General features: G+C 38.1%; 1 protein-coding gene across 5 annotated transcripts in view; it reads left to right on the forward strand.

Moving 5' to 3' along the window:
• Window positions 1–2,655: 2,655 nt before the first annotated feature.
• The window catches only part of LOC133983551 (cytochrome b5 reductase 4), a 28,899-nt gene continuing 14,451 nt past the window's right edge, over window positions 2,656–17,103 (forward strand). For all 5 annotated transcript variants that reach the window (XM_062422666.1, XM_062422670.1, XM_062422667.1 and 2 more), the window contains exons 1-14: window positions 2,656–3,102; window positions 3,417–3,570; window positions 5,484–5,584; window positions 5,887–5,971; window positions 8,013–8,094; window positions 8,188–8,245; window positions 8,513–8,606; window positions 9,753–9,785; window positions 9,898–10,020; window positions 10,278–10,418; window positions 11,493–11,639; window positions 13,710–13,860; window positions 14,689–14,775; window positions 16,539–16,700. In XM_062422666.1, the coding sequence (XP_062278650.1) occupies window positions 3,034–3,102; window positions 3,417–3,570; window positions 5,484–5,584; window positions 5,887–5,971; window positions 8,013–8,094; window positions 8,188–8,245; window positions 8,513–8,606; window positions 9,753–9,785; window positions 9,898–10,020; window positions 10,278–10,418; window positions 11,493–11,639; window positions 13,710–13,860; window positions 14,689–14,775; window positions 16,539–16,700 (1,487 nt within the window). In that variant the 5' untranslated portion in view covers window positions 2,656–3,033. The remainder of the gene's footprint in view (window positions 3,103–3,416; window positions 3,571–5,483; window positions 5,585–5,886; window positions 5,972–8,012; window positions 8,095–8,187; window positions 8,246–8,512; window positions 8,607–9,752; window positions 9,786–9,897; window positions 10,021–10,277; window positions 10,419–11,492; window positions 11,640–13,709; window positions 13,861–14,688; window positions 14,776–16,538; window positions 16,701–17,103) is intronic.

Genomic DNA, 17,103 nt, shown 5'->3' on the forward strand with positions numbered 1-17,103 from the left:
ATGGAATTATTTGGAGTTGCTAAATTGTCTATAGAATGTAATCTATTCTATCTATTCTGCCATGGTTTCAGTTAATGGACAAACTAATTAATTTTGTAAGGGTTTGCTAGAAACCTCTTGGCAGTCGTTCTCTGTAATATCATTGAATTCATCCTACAGCTAGGTTTGTATTGCAACTGCAGATATCACCAGTTTTTAAGCAGCTGCCTCATAAATAAGTTCAGATCGTCCAATTAGATATAATGCCCCATATATGTTTGCTATGATAGTGAAGTATATATATAATATTTGGGTCAGTCGGGACAAAAGAAGATATTTGAGAACCTTGGAGACAGTGATCGTCATTTGTCGTTGTTTTCTGACATTCAGACTGAACAATAACCAGATAAATCGAGAAGATAATTGGCAGATTGATAGAAAATGAAATTAATCATTAGTTGCAGCTGTACTTGTGAGTATACCAAAACCCATCTGGTGTCTCTCATCCTGGGTGACTCTGGAAAAGGTGAGCATCCAGCCCATATCCAGAGATTTGGTTTCAGAACTGATGCACAAAAAATAAGATTGAAGGTATGTTCTGCACATCTTTCTTCATTGTTATATAAATATACACCAGTCCCAAGTAGAAAAGTTCCCTTCTTTTTTTAAACCATGGTTGCTGTTGGTGATCAGTGAGGATATTCAGTTTTTAAAAAAGCACTAGCTGATGTTTGTGTGATCAAACACTAATGAGTATGGAATTGAAAAGGTTTTTCTGTGTGTGCTTGTTTGTTTTTTTGTGCACAGAACTTCCTATGAGACCCAAAGTTGCTTCTTTTTTTCTATCAGTATTGAGGAGACAAACAGGACAGCAACACTAAAAGTAGATTCTGGAAAAGGCGGCGATAGGGAAGAAATGTAGAACAGATCTTCAGTCTGTGATTCACAAGTATTTGGTCCTGTATGTCATTCTGTGCATTGCCCACTTAAAAAGGAAATGACAGTGCAGTACATAATATAACTCCAATTAAAAGTAACTGGATACTGTGAATAATTTCCCTATCACGCATTACATAACTAATTTGTTATAATGGTGAAAAAACTGGGGGAAGCTAGGATGTTTGTCATAAACTGAACAATTTTCACTTTCCATGTCTTTTCTGATATTTCTGATTAAATAAGTTTATGTTAGTTCCCTTTTCCACACCCCACAACACATCACTCTAATCCAAACTAAGACATGCTTTACTATGCAACGATAAAAGACACTGGCAATTCTATAATTAATGTTAAAGTATAACATTTGAATTTGAATTTGAATTATGATTGTGCACAATATTACAAAAAGGGCATCATTTTACATTGAGTGTTTGCAGACTAATGAGACAATTTATGGATCATCCAGTCAGTAACAGGGACTTCCACTGCTGTCTGACTGTGCATGAATCTCCATCCCTGACAGGAAAAGCACTGGTCTGAGTAATTACATCAATAACCAAAATATTACATTTATGTGAGGCAGTTCCTGGGATCTGGTTGTGTGCATGCTGGCTTAATGAATTACTTACTGGGACACAGAACTTTCAGATCATCAGCACAAAAACTCTGCCAAACCTTCACTTAACAAGCCTGGACCTTTATTTTGAAGTCAGAGAGCTCTTGTCTTGAATCCTCTTAGCAGATTAGCCTTTCAGATGCAAACCCTTCAGCTGCCATGGTGGCAGTCAGAGGTGGACTGTCTTCCACTGTAAATACATACAGTATCAAAGCTGTGTGATAGATAGCATGTTTCCACTATGTCAGATGAAAACCACAGAGATTCAGAGGATGATGATGATGATGATGATGATGACGACAGTGAGAGTGGATCAAGTGGACGTCTGTCATCTTTCACTACTTTTTTCAAAAGTTTAATCCCAGGTCAGTTATTGTCCTTTCCCCCGTTCTTTTTAGGTCAGTTTAATTTAAAAAGGTGTAATTAATTAATTAAAAGACTGAATTAATCAGTAGGCCTATCAACGATGATTTTGTACCACTTACTATAGCCTGCTAGGCCTACATAAATAAAACCTATACAGTAACGTATTTTTATTTTAATATTTCATATGTCTCAGCACTCACTGAACTCGTTACTTCTTTGCACTATTTGTATCCTGTCTACAGTTCACAGAAACAGTTTGACTTGTATACAGTCATTCCTTGTGTATATTTCTGAGGATTGCCATGTTGTTATTTTGTGTAAATTTAGTCAGAGCTGCCACTAAACTGGAGTCAAATTTCTTGTATTGTGAACATACTTGGCCAATAAAGATTATTCTGATTCTTACATTGCTCCAGCATTTTGCATTCTGCCTCACAGGCATGTTTTGCTGAGAGACTTAGGCTACAGCCTGTTCAGATGTACAGTAGGCTACATAGCCATTATTAATGTTATTAAATACATCTGTGCTTCTCCTGCTATGGCCTGTTTGTCTGCCGCGAATAGAAGCTTATTTTCTCTCATAAGGGCATATTATTTATGTATTGCTGCTTCTGTTAATATTAGCATTATTTGCAATGTCAGATACCTAACACTAGAGGGTGAAGGAGGGTCATCGCAATTTGATGACACGTATTGTTGACGTTGTCGTCACAGTGTGCGACAATTATTGTAGTCTAAAGTTACATGGTGGCAGAAACAGACAGGAGTCAACTCGCAATTGTGACTGGAGCGATATCAACTAATGACTTTAGTTGTTACCAATTGAATGAACACAGCGTTTAATAACTGTGGTAGAAATTGAACGTGACGACATATCATGAGTCGTTACTAGTCATTAAGGCTGTCTTGTTAGCCTAGCTTAGCCTAGCCTAGCATAGCCTAGCCTTCTTGCTAAGCAGCGTTGCTCAACACAGTTTGGACAGAGATGTGTCACAAAGAGGAAGGGGGCTGTACCAGTGACACCTAGCAGCGAGCAAGACTACAGAGCTGCCGTTCATGTCATATTGTGCTAAACTTGAGTTGGTTGAGTAGGTTTTCTTCGAGACTGGAGCTTTCTACGAGGCGGTCACAACATGTTGTCGTTCCCTTCGCCGGGCTCCCAGCAGCGGGTAGGTCCGTCCGGACAGTCCGGGAGGAACAAGGTAACACACCCAAAACATGGAAAGCTATTCATAGTATAGTGTTAGTTCTGTAGAGAACACACCAAACATGTCAGTTTCAAGTTTTCTTCAAGTCATATTCAGATGTTTATATTGGGTATCCATAATATACAATGCTTTGTAACAACAACAACAACAACTAACTTTTACTGATCGACTGATTGTGGTATACTTTTGCTGCTAGAGTCAAATGCAATGAAATTTTGTTCAAAGTGCACTGTGTTTTTTCATGTGTACCTGAATGACAATAAAGTTATCTATCTATCTCTGTTATGTCACTGTCGTTGCTTAATTAGGTGGCCTTGAAGCCAGGCCACAGTTTGATGGACTGGATCCGGTTTTCAAAGAGTGGAAAAGATCTGACCGGGCTCAGAGGGCGTCTGATTGAAGTGACCCAAGAAGAGCTGAAGAAACACAACAAGAGAGATGACTGCTGGACGTGTATAAGAGGTGAGCCTCTTCAGTCTGATAGGGGGCTGGGGATGCTTCACACATGAGAGGAATAGATGAATGACCTGCACGGCAGCTGTAGTATTTAGTAGATTTGGAGGATGCTTGATGTCAGCGTGATGATACTTGATCCCACTTGTCCTCCTGGTCATTCATGAATACAGTGGAATTCATAGAGGTGTGTACCAGACAGGGTGTCCCAGTCCTAATGTCTGCTACACTTAAGCAATGAACCCTCACAGACCTTTACTAACATCCACTGCGTGTTCATTGATCGTGTGTGAGTGCAGAAGATCAAAATGCTTGAAGAGGAAAGGTGAAGAACTTTGGATAACTAAATTTTACCTGCAGGCTGAAGCATTTATTTGGCCAGTTAAAGCCTGACTTTCAAAAGTCAAAAGTGTCTGACACTTTTTTTTCTCTACAGAAGACCAGCACAAGTGGTTTAAGGAGATAGCTTCACTGATTCAATATTGCTCTTTCATAAAGCCAGAGGCTCCAAAAACACTGGATGCTACATTTCCTATAATGCATATAAACAGTTTATTTTGTTACCCTCCTAATGTCTGAACTGACCACGCCTTTTAGTCATCATGTGATAGTAAACTATGGAGTCTGGAAGCTCAGGTGACCAATATCAGTGAACAAAGAAACAAACTGAAGTCATCATAAAGTATCATATTGGCTCAAAAATAAGATTATCTTGATTATGGGATGACCTCAGCTTCTCAAAACAGCTGTTGTTGGAAAAAATACTTTTTGAGTATTCAGAACACTTTGGGACTAGTCCTGTTGCAAAGTATCCCCTGGATACAGTAAGACCAAAAATGTAGTGTTTTCCCATGTCAAAGTACACAATGAAACACTTCTATTAAAGCAGAATGTTAATCCCACAATTATGCAGCTTTTCAGCAACATAACACACTCTCCTCTCCGGCTCTTCGAAGCAGTCAGACGGATTTTTAGACAATCTTTTTGAGTTCCTCATCATGACATGACATTTTCCCCCCTTACATAATATATAGTAATTAGTTTGTGCAGTAAAGACCGCAGGAGACACTTGTGACTTTCAATCATCATTCATTGTTTCTGTGACATCAAAATTCATTACATGAGTCATCAGAAACTGGTTTAACTGGTCAAGTTAAGTAAACACTTAAATGGCTGAATAGACTGTAAACATACTAGCAGCACCAAGGGTACAAACAAGTTATAATGTGTCTCTGTGCATGAGTCAGTGTTACACTGAACTCTGCTGAGAGGAAAAACACACATATCTGATGTGGCCAATGTGGACAATAAAATATCACCTGATATTTTAACCAATAAAGTGTTTGATATTTTTAAATAAAAAATCACATCATTTATAGACAAAGCTATAACACTAACACCTGCACCTTGTTTGACAGATAAAGACAGGATGATATCCACCTCAACTGTCATAACACTTAGTTTTACCTTTCTATTGTTCAGACTCACCATGGTGAACCAAGGTTTATGCTGTTGATGGGAGTCTTTGACATATGTAGGTCTGCTACTTATTATTTTGCCACAATAAATTGCAGTTTTTTGTTTATTTTTGTTTATTTTTTGATTAAGTGATGAATGTTTCAATCTGTAAAATATCTCAAAATTGTGGGGAAAAAAGGCTCATAACTTGTATTAAACTTCTGTAGCTTCTGTTTGAGTCATTGTCCTCTTATGTTTAACTGTCTTGCTTCACTTGTAAGTCACTTTGGATTCAGGAATCAGCCACATGACAGAATGTAAATGTAAACATACCTAAAATCAGCAGTTACTGGTGTTTTGTGATAAGAAAATGTCTCGTGGAAGGCTCAGAAACCCTCTTCAACTCAAACATGTATCTACCACTAGAGGGCAGTGAACTGATGTCATCTTTCCATGCGTTTCAGGCTTGGTTTACAATGTTACCCCCTACATGGACTACCATCCTGGAGGAGAGGAGGAGCTGATGAAGGCAGCTGGGATAGACGGCACTGAACTCTTTGACCAGGTGGGTGGAAGCTGATGGAGAACGAGAAAGTAAAAATCCTTTTCATGTACACTAGTGTTATAGACAATATGAAGACTAGATTTCTGTGCCATTCTTACCTGACAAAGACTGATACAGTGAATGTAGAGTGTCTTGTAAAAGCTCAGCAGGACTCACAACCAGCTCCATGAGCCTGGTAGGATGGCTTTGTTTTGCAAGACTGTAGATTTTAGCTCTAAATGTACTTCTGTGAACTGGTTCTTTTGTGAGTATTGTTGGGATCACATGTGTTGCTATGGGAACATTAATATGTTTGTTCACAGGTCCATCGGTGGGTGAACTACGAGTCTATGTTGAAAGAATGCCTGGTGGGCAGGATGTCCACTTTGCCCACCACGACAATTAAAGGTACACACACACACACACACACACACACACACACACACACACACACACACACACACACACACACACTGAACGTGATGGACAGTAGCAGTGTTTGATCTACAAAGAGCACACTGTGTGTCTGAGTGGCAATAACAGCAACTGACTGCTGAGAGTTTTACCAGGACTAACAACACTGCTGCTTTACTGCAGGACATTAGAGTTATTTATTAAAGTTCCTACATTGACCTTCAGCAAGGAGACAGATGCATCCTGACACAGAGTGGTGATGTTGTTTTACCTCACTTAGCAAAGTACACATTATGATGACATACTGTAGTTTTCCTGACAGCCACAGTTAGAGTGAAAAACACAACAGAAACTTTTGAAATGTGAAAACCACCAGTTTGTGTAATATATGACCTAGCTAAGTTAGGCTGTGTCTGAAATCACTTCCTGTTTACTATATAGTGCTCTACAATACACTCTCCACTATTTTATTTCAGTATCTGAATGCTGAGTGTGTAAATATCTCCACTTTATTTTGCTCTCAAATACTCCACCATGGAACAAAAAAAGTACAATCCCACGATGCAATGCTTCACATTTTAAAGATGTGAAAACTACAGTTACATGACTCTACAGCTGAGGGTGATGACACAAAATGATGATGATTAGTTAGTCCGAAATCTTGATTTGCCGCTGACTATTGAGTGAACTATTTAGTGTTTATTATACAGAGAGTAGTGAATGATTTCAGATAGAGCTCGACCGATATATCAGCCCATATTGACATATCACAGATTTATAGGTATTGGTGTGTATGTTTCCCAATGTGTGCTGATAGCTTCTTTTTAAGTTATATAGATAGCATTTAATATATACTTGATCCTTTTCCTTAATTCAAGTTAAATATGTATGTAGGTGTTTTTTTTTGTTATATGTGTTATTTATTTATTGTGTTATATAGTTATAGTTAGGTTAGTTATTTATAATTATTAAATTCCCAGAGATTAACAATGAAGTTTATTGTTAAATGGTATCATTTCATGCCTTTCTTACTTACCTTTATAACAAGTGTTTTTAAGGGATCATTGCAAAAAATGTATGTTTATGTTTATATTTTTTTATATAAAATGATCTATATTGGAATTTTTTTAACTCCTTAATATCGGTATTGGCATCGGCCCCAAATATCCAGTATGGGTCGGGCCCTAATTTCAGACACAGCATTAGTGATGTAAGTAATATATGTAAACATGATTCCAAAATGAATACATAGCTTAAATCTCAATTTTAAAAGTAAAAAGCACATGTAAATACAAACATTGTTGGTTGTGACAGAGTCTTATCGTCACTGTTGCATCACTGCTGTAGATGCAATTTCCCTGTTGCCAAAAAGCATATTGCTACAGTGACCTTGATGATGCACCCTGCTCACAAAGACGCTTTCATTTTAGCGTAATGGGATCTTTTGATAAGCTCCATGTCCTCATGTGTTCCCTAAACACCTCTCTTCCCACGTGATGTTTCTGCTCGAACACAATCTCCTAAATATCAACAGAGATAGACATAAAGTAAAGATAGTCGATAAAATGTTTACTTTCAGTCTTTAGAAGCAATACTGTATATGTGACAAATACAGGACACAATGATTTTAAGTTACTTTCCCACTCTGACCTGCTTGATAAATATAGACCTTTGTACTGTTCTGAGTTCTGACAGTCCTGTGCACAAAAGATGAATATGAAATGAAAGATAAAACTGGTTCAAAGTTGTGCTCTACACTGCAGCTCACTCAGGTTTTTTACCAGGATGAGATTTCAGAGCATTCTCTAAATGCAAACTGGATTTGCAAACAATAAGAACATTTTTCAAGTCTCTGCAACTTTCATATGATATTGACAGGAGTGGAAACCAAATAACTGCCTGGAAATCTGTCTAAAGAGTGTTGTGCAATGTTATGTCTCAGAAGTGGTTGTGATTTTGCTTTAATGGAAAAGAATATGCAGACTATTTGCAAGTGTTACTGTCAGTCTAACCTGATGTCTGTTTTTCTTCTCAGCTATGAATCCACCTCCACCACCGACTAGCCTCGCCCCACCTACCTCGTTGGCTCCTCCCCCAGACAAAGACTCCCGACCTCGGTATAACACACTGCATCCACAGATATATGATATGATAAACATACGTAACAGTGGTACATAATCACTAACATCGTTATTTTCCTGTTGTTATAGGTACGACTGGTTCCAGACTGAAGCTTCTGTTCATCTGGTTGTTTATGCCAAAAGGAAGGTAACCAATCATCTACCATAAAAACACTCAGGAGGAATCAAATAAGTTATACATGATCACCTTTTCAGCTTCATTTTTGTTCCCTCATGTTATGGTTAGAGTGATGTGGGGACAATGGAGTGGGGTTCTGCATCCGTCTGTGCATCCATCTACATTTAAAGAAAGTTTGAACAGTGATGCACCCTGTCCCTGATTGGCCAAAGAGATGCCTGTGTCATTGGTGGGAGATTACATATTTAGGTATGTATGTGTTCTTTCCTTCCTCAGATACCTGGCTCAGGCTGTACCGTCGTTGACCTCGAGGCCGGCGTCTTTCGACTGCAAGTGCTGCTGGGAAAAATGTCCTACATGCTTCATTTACGTGAGTAAAGATAGCTCTTTTTAAATTTCAGCTTTCGACTGGTTTAGGTTTAGTTTATTTTGGTCATTTTTAAATGTATGCAACTCAAATAAACACAAATAAACACATTGAATAATCATATGTGCTTGTTTTCTTCATCTCCTTTTGAAACAGTGACAAACCAAATAAGGGCAGTTTCTGAAAAGTTGTAACTGAAGAATTAGCTGTTAACACCGACCCTTTTTACATGATGCACATATAATAATACACTGAAAATACACAAACACACACACACACATATATATATATACATATTTCCTTGAACATATATGTATGGTTATATATCCCCAAAAGTACCACGATTCATATATATATAACAAAATCTATTACAAAAACCATAATATTTATGCCTCAGTTTTATATTTGTTAATCATCTTTAAAAAATAAAGAAATCTATATAGTGTTTTACACATTTTCAATTCATTTTCAAGTATTCCACAAATGTACTCCTTTAACTGATATACATATGCAAATACATAACTGATAAACACTGAGATGCAGTGCATTTCTCTTATTTCTTTCTTCTAAATCACTTTATAATATTTGGACTCCTTCAAATATTAAAGCGAGGAGCATAAAATACTATAAATGTACAGAAAGAGTGATCGAATTGAAATGGTAGTTTTAATGAATACTGAATATTTTATAATAATGATCAACTTTATTTATACAGCACCTTTTATATAAGGGATGTAGCTCATAGTACTTTGCAAAGGACATGTCAATACAATGAAACAAAAGCAAATAAACAAATACAAATAAAATGGGATAATTTTTAAAAATTAGACATTTAATAAAAAATAAGTTAAAATGACACAAATTAAAAGCCAGATTAAATAAATATGTTTTTAACTGTTGTTTAAAAATGTTCACAGAGCCTACATCTCTTCTAGCTTTAGGTAGAATATTCCATCATCACTTCCTGTTTCATATGTAAGGAATTTATTGTAAAGTTATTGTATTATGCATGTGATTCTTTTTTTCTGCTCAATCAGTGTACTTTTCACATGAAATATAGAGTCAGCTGTTATATTATAGACCTGCACACACTGCACATACATCATTATGCTGATGTACACAAAATGTGTTATTTTCATGCTCTTTCAGGTCTGGCTGAAGACGTTGAGGGAAACGTCGCTGGTAAGACAACATCTTCATTTGATGTAAAAAATAAAATAAAATAAAATAAAGCATCAGCAAAATCAGCACTCATGTTCATGGTCCTGCTCTTATTCTGAAATTTCTACAACAGTTCACACAGCGTTCACAGTGGGAAAGATCCAGATCACCATGCGCAAGCAGGCTAAAGGAAAATGGACAAGTCTAGGTCAGCCGCTGGAATCCCACAATACATTTCTACGCCATAAAGACAGAGGTGAGATCCAACATCACAGAAAGCATTTATCTTAACTGCCTTTGACTTAATTTGAATGTTAAGAAATTAAACAGCAAAATTACACGAATAAAAACATAAAGCCTGGGTTTAAAGATGTCTGCAATTACAGTCACATACACATACATACATAGCTTTTGTGGGCTGATCTCAACCGAACCTTCTTTCTCATCCCTTTTCATCTGTCATAATTATCATATTAGCAAGACAGCATCACTGATTGGCTCTCCCTCTTACAGCTGTCTATCATCGGGATTGTGTGTTGGTGTCAAAGACTGAAGTGAACCATAACACTCATGTGTTCAGATTGCAACTACCACGTGGGACTGTCATGCATGTGCCTGTTGGAAAACACGTCTACCTCAAAGCACTTATTCAAGGTAAGACGCTGAACCCAATACTCTGAATGTTACCTTCAGTTCTTCACCCAAACAGATGTGTTTTAAATATATTGCACTTATCGGTTTTAAAAATGAGCTTCTGCCGACGAGTTAGGACAATAATAAGGGCTGCTACCTTCTCTGTTGAGGAGGAAACACACTCCAACAGTGAGTTAGTGGAAAAATGGTTTTGCTAAGCTGTCTACAGTACCAAGGCTACCTTTTACGTCAGTGAGCATGTCTCCTCATCATCTATAAAGGACATGTTCCCATTTTTTAAGTGTGTGTTAAAGCAGCAGTCAGGTGTCCATATGAACAGTGAAAGAGGTTTTCTTCTCTGTAATGAGCTTTCAAGCAGTGTGAGTTAGTCATATCAAGTGATATCTGACACATTTACAGTCTTTTTAGCATCACATTCCCTCTTAGTGTTTCCCTGTTGAGCTGTGGTCATCAGATGGTTTCTCGGAGGTAAACACAGTGAACACGTGCATAACAGCGCTGTGGTCTGATGCAGCATCTCAGAGGCTGCAGATTTATCAACATATCAGTTCTGCTGCCTTCAGATGCTGCATGGATTTAATGAAGTGAAGGAGAAGCTTTTCATACAGTATAAAGCAGTGTGTGGACAGCAGATACTATTAGAATCACCTACATTCATGTATAGCTCAATGCAGACTGATTTACTGACTTACCTGCCGGAATCACATTAAATGTTATTTTCTGTGCTGATTTTGGTTGGAGAGTGTTTAATTGAAATAGAGTATGTATATTTTAAGCATTAATGTGTTGTTACAGCACATTTGCAGCATGTATTAAGTTTGATTCTGTTCATAAAATCATGAAAGCAGCAGTGGGTTAGTGTTGTGCCACAAATAAACGTGTTTCTGAGACCTGTCACAACACATTTCGACCAAAATACAGCAGCTGTCTTTGCACTGCTTTATTTGAATAATCCTCCCACCTTTCTGAGGCTCTCCTTCCACTTGTGCACCAAAATACCACACAGATGAAAAGTGGATTTAATGACACTTCTTCTAATGATTTTACTGTATTGTTATTTTTGTCCATATGCAGACACAGAGGTTGTGAGGCCATACACTCCAGTAGACCAGAATCTAGCAGCAGCCTCCTGTCAGTCACCACAAGATTCAGACCTGTACCTCATGATCAAAGTCTACCCCGATGGAGTCATCACTCCACATCTCAACAGTCTGAGCATCGGTAAGTCACAGCCATGATACACATGGAAAGATCATTCAGTTTTCTCTTACAGTACTATGTGTAATTGGTGGCTGATTTTGTAAGGCAGCATTATGTAGACATTTGGGGATTTCCATTTGGCAGATGTAGCTACTTTCTTCCTTCGCTCTCGGCTCTCCCTCACATCTTTGCTCCTCTCAGCGGGGAATATGAGAGAGAGATTCAAGGAAGAGACAAGAAAACAGTGCAGTTCAACTCATCAAATGACACATTCTCTCTCACTCCAACGTTGTTTTTAGGAGCTCACGCCACAGCATTTCAACAGTCAAATATCAAGTTTTAAAAGTCAACTATCATGTTTATGGGAATAACAAAATGTAGGGGAGCTTCCTCGATGATGGAGGACGTTGATCTTTTCCCAGGTCATGGCCTGTAGGACGGATGGAGCACGGATGGGAAGAAGCATTATTAGTAGAATGAAAAGCACCCAGTGTCTGAGACTCCCCTTCAGGTGCATTGTGGGAGCTCAAAGAAAAGCTAACGAGACAGTTTAGTGATGTCTGATATCCCAAGCTCAGAAAATCTATAATAATGTAGAAATGCTGCATAGAATAATTAATGAGGTAATGCAATTTTAACACATTTAATGAGGGTCCACTTAGACTCCAATAGCCTTAACTTTAGGCCTGTTTATATTATTCATGTGATCTACATCATTAAATGAAAGGGAATTAAAAAGAAATTGAATAATGTAAGACACATGAAGTAATTATAGCCTTTAAACAAATATTAAATATACAATATGAAGTGTCTGACGACCCACCAGATTAAAAAGGTGAATTCACTGCAAAACTAACTGCTGCAGCTGCTGTGAAATGATCTGATGGTTCATTATTTATATATGATTCCCGTTCCTTGATTGTTCTGTTGAGATGTAGAATTGCTCTTTTTTTCTTATTAAGAATCGTTTTCTTCTTGTATCTTTTTTTCAAGGTTTTCTTCCCTTGTACAAACCTCTTTTTTTAATTCACCTGCACTATTTATTGCTGCTCTTAACAATAACAAACAAAAGGCTCATTAGTTTTATGGCGCTTTTCCACTATACAGTTCTAGCACTGCTAGACTCGACTGGGTTTGGTACCAGGAACGACCTTTTCCATTACTATAGTTCCTCCTCAACGTGGGCGGGGTCGTCATAGCACGGCTCATTTTTGATTCACGACATCATTGCAGCTCAAACATTTAGGACATACAGAACATTTTTAACTCATACAAATAGAATTTTAGGTTTGACAAAATAATATCAATTCAGATATCTTTTCCAGAGCTTTAAGCCACATATCACAGCCCATCTTAATCAAACCCTTGTTTCTGTTATCAGTACATTCAGTGTCTGCTTATCATGTTCTAACATGACTGTGAGCGTGTGCTGCCTGCGCTTACTGTCAGCATAAAGATTGGGCTGCACGTGGCATGAAGTCTTGCTTACATTCAGATGACAAAATGTCATCTTGACCCCCTCCGACTGCATTCTGTAAACAGTCTTGGCCTGATTCTGCTCTTCATTTAGTCCGTTTTTTGTCCAAGGTCCAGGTGAGAGTACAAATGAAACTAAATGCAGCAGGTTTTTTATCTTCTATTGTTCCTCTAGTTGGTTTCATTCCCTTTGTCTGTTTTCTTCCTGTTTTTCTTTTCCTCTTCCTCCATCATGCTGAAACAGTTATATCAGTTCCCAAATAACACAGGACAGCTTGCTCTGACCCTAAAACATGACATGAGTACCAGAACTCAGCATTATATGATCTAATGACATTCATTTTCCATTACTGCTTTCCGGGAGCTAATACTAATCTCCTGCTCCACCTTCTTATTCTCTCCATCGGGGGCTGATGACCTGATATACAGGTCAAATGGAAAGGCACTTCTCTCTCTTTTGAGTTATATGTTTTTGTTTATTTATACATGCAATGTCGTTTGTCATACTGAATACCATCAACACAAATCTCTTGTCTGTTGTATTTCATATGATTTTTTGACACCATTATGTGATTATTGACCAGTCCTTGTTCATTGTTTGTTGGGACTCTTTAGGTGACCATATATCTGTCAGCGGTCCAGAGGGTACCTTTAGCCTCCGCCCCCTTCGTGATGTCACAGACCTCTACCTGTTGGCAGCAGGCACAGGTTTCACACCCATGGCTCGTCTCATCCGACTGGTCCTGCAGGATATCGACACCATCAGGTGGGAACTATCAGACTCAGCTAAGGACGCAAAATCTATCATTTTAACATCCATAGTCAATATGGTTATTACAGGGTCCATTTAAATACTTCCATATTACAATATAGTCACATTTAAAGTTCTTGAATATCCTTTATTGTCTCAACACATTGGCACAATTAAAATGAGAAGGTATGTGTCTAATGTTAATTAATATTTATAAATTAAGTGTACTGTACTCATGCACGGTACACTTGCACTCACACTTGCCAAATAATCCGGACTTTAGGGGGCAAACGTGCTTGGGCACAATCGGTACGGTTGCCTAGTGTGAGTGCACCCTTAGTGTTGTCACTAAGAAAAGAGATGCTAGAAACCCAAACACTTCCACACAGCACCTCATAAGTTATCAGCAGTGGTGACCTCTATAGATGCATCCGCTTCACTTTCTGCCATTTCTGTTGTGACGTTAAGTTAGCGCTCTGAACGTGAGGTCGTGATTCAAACTCAGAAAACGTTCTTGTTCAGACGTGACAAAAGCATTTAATTTCCACATGCAGGGAGGTCAAGATGAGAAGGTCGGGGTTTTGCTAACATTAGCCAACACATTTATATAAAAATACACACAGAAATTCCTTCCAACAGTGTTTTACATATCTGCTCTTTAAATGTGCTCTATAAATAGTTATTTTCTAACTTCCTTACTCCCTGTACTCTGCTTGTCCTTGTCATCAACCTTTCCCACCCACACTTCTAGGTAAACAAGTGCAGTGTGTGTTCCTTTCAGCTGTTTGTTTGAAGGCTGACGAGGCTTTGTCTGATCATCACAACATGTTTTTTTGTCCTCAGAAAAAGCAAGCTGCTCTTTTTTAACCGACGAGAGGAGGACATTCTGTGGCGCTGTCAACTGGATGCACTCGCTGCTAATGATGAAAGGTTTGTGTGTGTCCATGTCACAACCTGGCATTTTAATTGTATGCATTGTAAATGAAATGAAGTAGGAGTTTGAAAGTAGGGGCATGTGGGCTGAAGATAAAATGGAAGCTGATGTTGATTATTATCTTAGTAATAAGTAAGTATAAGTATTTAATAATATTGACATCCATTTGTTTGGCAGATTCTTTTGTTTGTAGTGACTTACATTAAAACTATGTAGGAGCAACAGCTATACACAATCCATAATTGTGAGTGTACTCTGCTTTAATCATGGTTTACAGCTTGGAAGATATATTGTAATGGAAAAAATGATGAGAGAAAACGTCTATCTTGTATTTAGATGCATCAATTATATTGCATTAAAATGCTAAAGGGAAGGGGATAGGAGGAATGGAAAACTGCATTGTATTACAGTGTTCAGTAAAGACTAGAAGAATCATTTTGAATTGACAGGCAGAATTTTGTTCAGTCTCTTGAAATTGTGGTCATTAATGAGTCTCACTTTGTCAGACTCAGCATTAAAAATAGGATCAAAATTGATGCTGGAGGAGCAGATGTACTTTTTTTTTTTATTACACACATTCTTCTTCCTTGTCAAAATCCAGTGCCTACACTAGTGCCACAGTGTAACTCAACCACCAGTCAGAGAGTAAGGGCTGTTATGCTCACTGGTCTTAGTGACTTTCATTCATTCAGTCATTTTCCAAACTGCTTATCCTCTAGAGCAGGGGTGTTAAACATTTGGCCCGTGGGCCAGAACCGGCCCACCAAGGGGTCCAATCTGGCCCATTGGATAAGTTTGCAAAGTAAACTTTATTTCCTCTCCGATCAGAATACAAACCTCTGAAAAAACAATGATTATATATTGTGGTCATATTTAAACCATTCATATATTGAACATTTTGCAAAATGTTGTCAATCCGCAGTTGAAATTGCACTCATTTTGCAAAGTAAATAGATGGTTTATCATAGTAAAGTTATTATGCAATGGTTTTACTAGTCCAACCCACTTGAGATCTAATTGGCTGTATATGGCCCTTGAAATAAAATGAATTTGAGCCAATCCCAGCTAACATTTGGCAGGGTCCACCATGGACAGGTTGCCATGACATCACAGGGCTAACAGAGTAGACGAACATTCACACTCACATTCACACCTACATTCACACCTACAGCCAACCTAACCTGCATGTTTTTGGTGTGTGAGAGGAAGATGGAGTACCGGGAAAGAACATACGCAGACACTGGGAGACACAGGAGAAAGCTGAAGTGATGGACAATATTAGAGTGGGGAAAAAATATTCACTTCCAAAGGAATAAAGGCAGAATGAGAGACTAAAGAGCTTCTTTATTGAACTTTCCGTTTATTACAGTCATATCCATTTGTGTGTAACAGTCCACTTTCACGCCACTGTAGAGTGCAGTATATTAGTAGGATATTTAAAAGGACTTTATTTATAACTCGTTCTTTGTGAAAAATCCGTTCCATAAAGCTTTTATCATGACAGCTGTGATGACTCTTAACTCAAGATCCATGACTCAATTTTTAACAACACATCCAGATGAGAAGTGGCAATATGTAAGGGTTTGTAGCCTTTACTTTGTCACACTACGAGTTACAGTGTGAAAGTTGTCTGAGTTTACAGGCTGTAAACATTCACATTTGAGAATAAGGCACAAGTTTCACCTTTACAAACTCTTCTGCTACATCTGGACCTCAGTGTCTATGTACATCTTTGTGAATGTGTGTGTGTGTGTGTCAGGTTTCAGGTGGAGTACGTCCTCTCTGAGCCCTGTGAAGGCTGGACCGGCAGGAGGGGCCGGGTGGATGAATCCATGCTCAAGGATTTCCTCAACAGGCCAGATGGGTCCAAATGTTATGTGTGTGTGTGTGGCCCCACTGCATTTACAGAGCTAACAATAGGGTAAGACCTCGTTGCTTGGGAGCATCTTAAAAGATCATTCTGTTTTTATAATTTAGGCCTTTTTTTTCCACAGCTTCAGCAACAATTTCTATCACAGGTCAATGTTATCCTTACTGATAGGAATGATGGCTAAGACTACAACAATATGACACAAGTTCTAATAAACCAGGACTGTCCATGAATTAAGGCAAACATGTGTCTTCATAATAAACTTTATTTATAAGCAACAGTAGAAGTAGTCATGTAAGGTCGAGTTCACAGAGCTACACAAACTCAGCTGTTCTGTGATGTTCTACACAAACTGTTCTGAAAAGAGACCTTCTTAAAGTGATTTCAGAGTTCACCTGGGATCAATAGACCTCTTCCACTGCAGCTCAGCAAGTAAATATAGTACAGAGTAACA

The sequence above is a fragment of the Scomber scombrus genome, chromosome 7, assembly GCF_963691925.1.
Source record: "Scomber scombrus chromosome 7, fScoSco1.1, whole genome shotgun sequence".
Classification (NCBI taxonomy): domain Eukaryota; kingdom Metazoa; phylum Chordata; class Actinopteri; order Scombriformes; family Scombridae; genus Scomber; species Scomber scombrus.